Below are 2,500 nucleotides of genomic sequence, written 5' to 3' on the forward strand. Positions count from 1 at the left end.
CCCATGTACGTGTCTGTCTGTCTGTCTGTCTGTCTGTCTGTCTGTCTGTCTGTCTGCCTGCCTGCCTGCCTGCCTGCCTGCCTGCCTTTATTTGCCTGAAATAAAATAAAGATGAGGCTGTTTACCAAACGAAATAAAACAGACTAGCATCCTAGTTTTAGTCCTTATATTTCATACAGCATTTTGGGTGGATATGAAATCTCTTCTCTTCTCTTCTCTTCTCTTCTCTTCTCTTCTCTTCTCTTCTCTTCTCTTCTCTTCTCCAGTGGGGAGATGTGTGGGTGAGGAGGAGGTGAAGGGTGTGGTGTGGGGGTCGTGGAGTGGGATCTTGGGGTCGGAGGTCGCGGGGATCTGGCCCAGGTACTCTGCCCAGTGCGGGGTCAACGCCGTGGCCGCCAACCCAGAGGCCGGCGCGCTCGCTGCCGCCGACGACCGAGGCCTGGTCAAGCTGTACCGCTTCCCCTGCCGCAAGTCAGGTCTGTCTGTCGTAATTTGCCGTATAATCAAAATATCAGTGTAAGACATTTTGCAATTCATATGGGTCCCTTATTTTTTTTTATTTCATATTTTTTTTTATCAAAAATATTTCATGATGAAAAAGTAATGCCATGAATAAAAAATATTAAAATCTAAGAAATTCCATACATTTTCAGTACAGTCAGAGGTTATGCTAAAAGCCCCCAGGGGGCTTGTTTACATTGTGGTCCATTCTACTGAATTCATCAGTACATACAATCACAGCTGTGAGCTGAGCTATTTATTAATTTCATTCGAGTGTCAGGCAAAGCTTGGTCAATGTGGGAGCGTTTTGCTGTTACTACGTGTCATCTGTTCGACACCCAACTCTAACCCTTACCCTAAACCTAACCTCCGTGGTGTGAGTAAACCCTCCCCCGACGCTCCTTTGTCGAAATGACGGTTGTTCGAAAGAGCGAGATTTCCCCGGTCAATGTGACCCTGGGTGTACAACAAACTTTGAGTGCTTTGTGCCAAGATGAAGGCCAGATGTAGGCCAGATGTAGGCCAGATGTAGGCCAGATGTAGGCCAGATGTAACCCAGATGTAGGCCAGATGTAGGCCACGCTTCAGAACCCGGACAAAGCCAGATGTTGGAGCTTAGTTCCTTCCAGGAGAGACACTCAATAATACTGAACATACAATATGGAAGAAAACTGAGTGTCTGTCTGTCTATTCTACTTGCCCCCTTCCTTCTATCCAGGATCTAAATCCAGGCGTTACATTGGTCACTCGGCTCACGTGACCAACGTGCGCTGGTCACATGACTTTCAGAGCGTGCTGACCACGGGGGGAACAGACCACGCCCTCTTCCAGTGGAGCTTCCTGCCTGAAGCCCAGCAGCACAGCGGCACCACACAGGACGGTACCGTTTACTTTTAGTCATAGGCCTCCGACAGGTCTTCAAAAGGGAGTCCGGGACCCCTAGGGGATCCTCAGAGTTACTACAGGGGGTCCTCCAAATCTTTGTGTGATAGAAGCTTTCTGCAGGTAAACGCCATGCACAGGGGTTAAAGTTCTCAGTCCTGGGGACTGATTTCAGTCTTGAGGATTCCATAGGGGCTATTTCTGAGATCAGTACAGATCCAAAAAAATAAAATAAAATAAATAAGGGGGAGGTATAGTGATAGCCACGGCGTGAATGACAATGTCGTCAAAACGCTAGTCAAGTGATCTCCAAACTAAAAAGCAGTTATAATTTAAATAAGTATTTGTATTCGAGTATTTGAATTGGCCAGACTAGCAATAGAAATAGAATACAGAACTTCAGAAGATAGTTCTATAAAATGAAGCATGGATTGGCACACACACATTCAGTGAAGGCAGTTCGGAACTTCAGGGAAACACGCCAAATATTGGTGTGCGCTGCACGCACCATGCATTTTTCAAAAATCACATATAGGGACATGGTCTGAAAAAAAGAAATCAGTCTTGGGATTTCTTTGGCTTTAACCCCTGCATGCACCACCAGTGGCTGATGACAGCTGGTAGAGAGGGAAAGTATTGAATATGAGTATTGATTATTGTATATGAAACACACATTGGAGATGATCTCTGTGTCTGTGTGTAGAATCTCTCAGCGAGGAATCGGACAGCGATGCGTCTGATGTTCCAGAACTGGACTCCGACATTGAACAGGAAGCACAGATCAAATATGATAGACAGGTAGGCTGTCTGTCTGTCTGTCTGTCTGTCTGTCTGTCTGTCTGTCTGTCATTTGATTTATTAATCGATAAACCATGTAAACCCCAGTGTCCGTATTGTGGGGAGAGCTTTTGTGAAATATTGCTGATTGACAAGCAATTTCCAGAGATGGAGGGCTCTGTATTTTCCCTTTGGTCGGCTTCTGATGCTTAGAAAAGCCAGAGACGTTTGAATAACACATTCTAGACTCTCAATTACTATTCTGACCACCACCAACAAAGCTTTCACTGAAAGTAGCAGATCGAGCATTCACTGGAATGACTGGAAAATAGCTTTACTG

General features: G+C 45.6%; 1 protein-coding gene across 1 annotated transcript in view; it reads left to right on the forward strand.

The window, feature by feature from the left end:
- LOC308296791 (echinoderm microtubule-associated protein-like 6) overlaps positions 1-2,500 on the forward strand; it is a gene marked incomplete at both ends in the record, with an annotated part of 56,515 nt that overhangs the window by 12,066 nt on the left and 41,949 nt on the right. Inside the window, 4 exons of the mRNA XM_080740116.1 lie at positions 1-5; positions 267-476; positions 1,220-1,381; positions 2,087-2,181. The exon at positions 1-5 is cut by the window's left edge and continues 110 nt beyond it. Coding sequence (XP_080596242.1) covers positions 1-5; positions 267-476; positions 1,220-1,381; positions 2,087-2,181 — 472 coding nt within the window. The remainder of the gene's footprint in view (positions 6-266; positions 477-1,219; positions 1,382-2,086; positions 2,182-2,500) is intronic.

This window comes from Nannobrachium achirus (genome assembly GCF_963921795.1).
Source record: "Nannobrachium achirus genome assembly, chromosome: 13".
NCBI classification, from domain to species: domain Eukaryota; kingdom Metazoa; phylum Chordata; class Actinopteri; order Myctophiformes; family Myctophidae; genus Nannobrachium; species Nannobrachium achirus.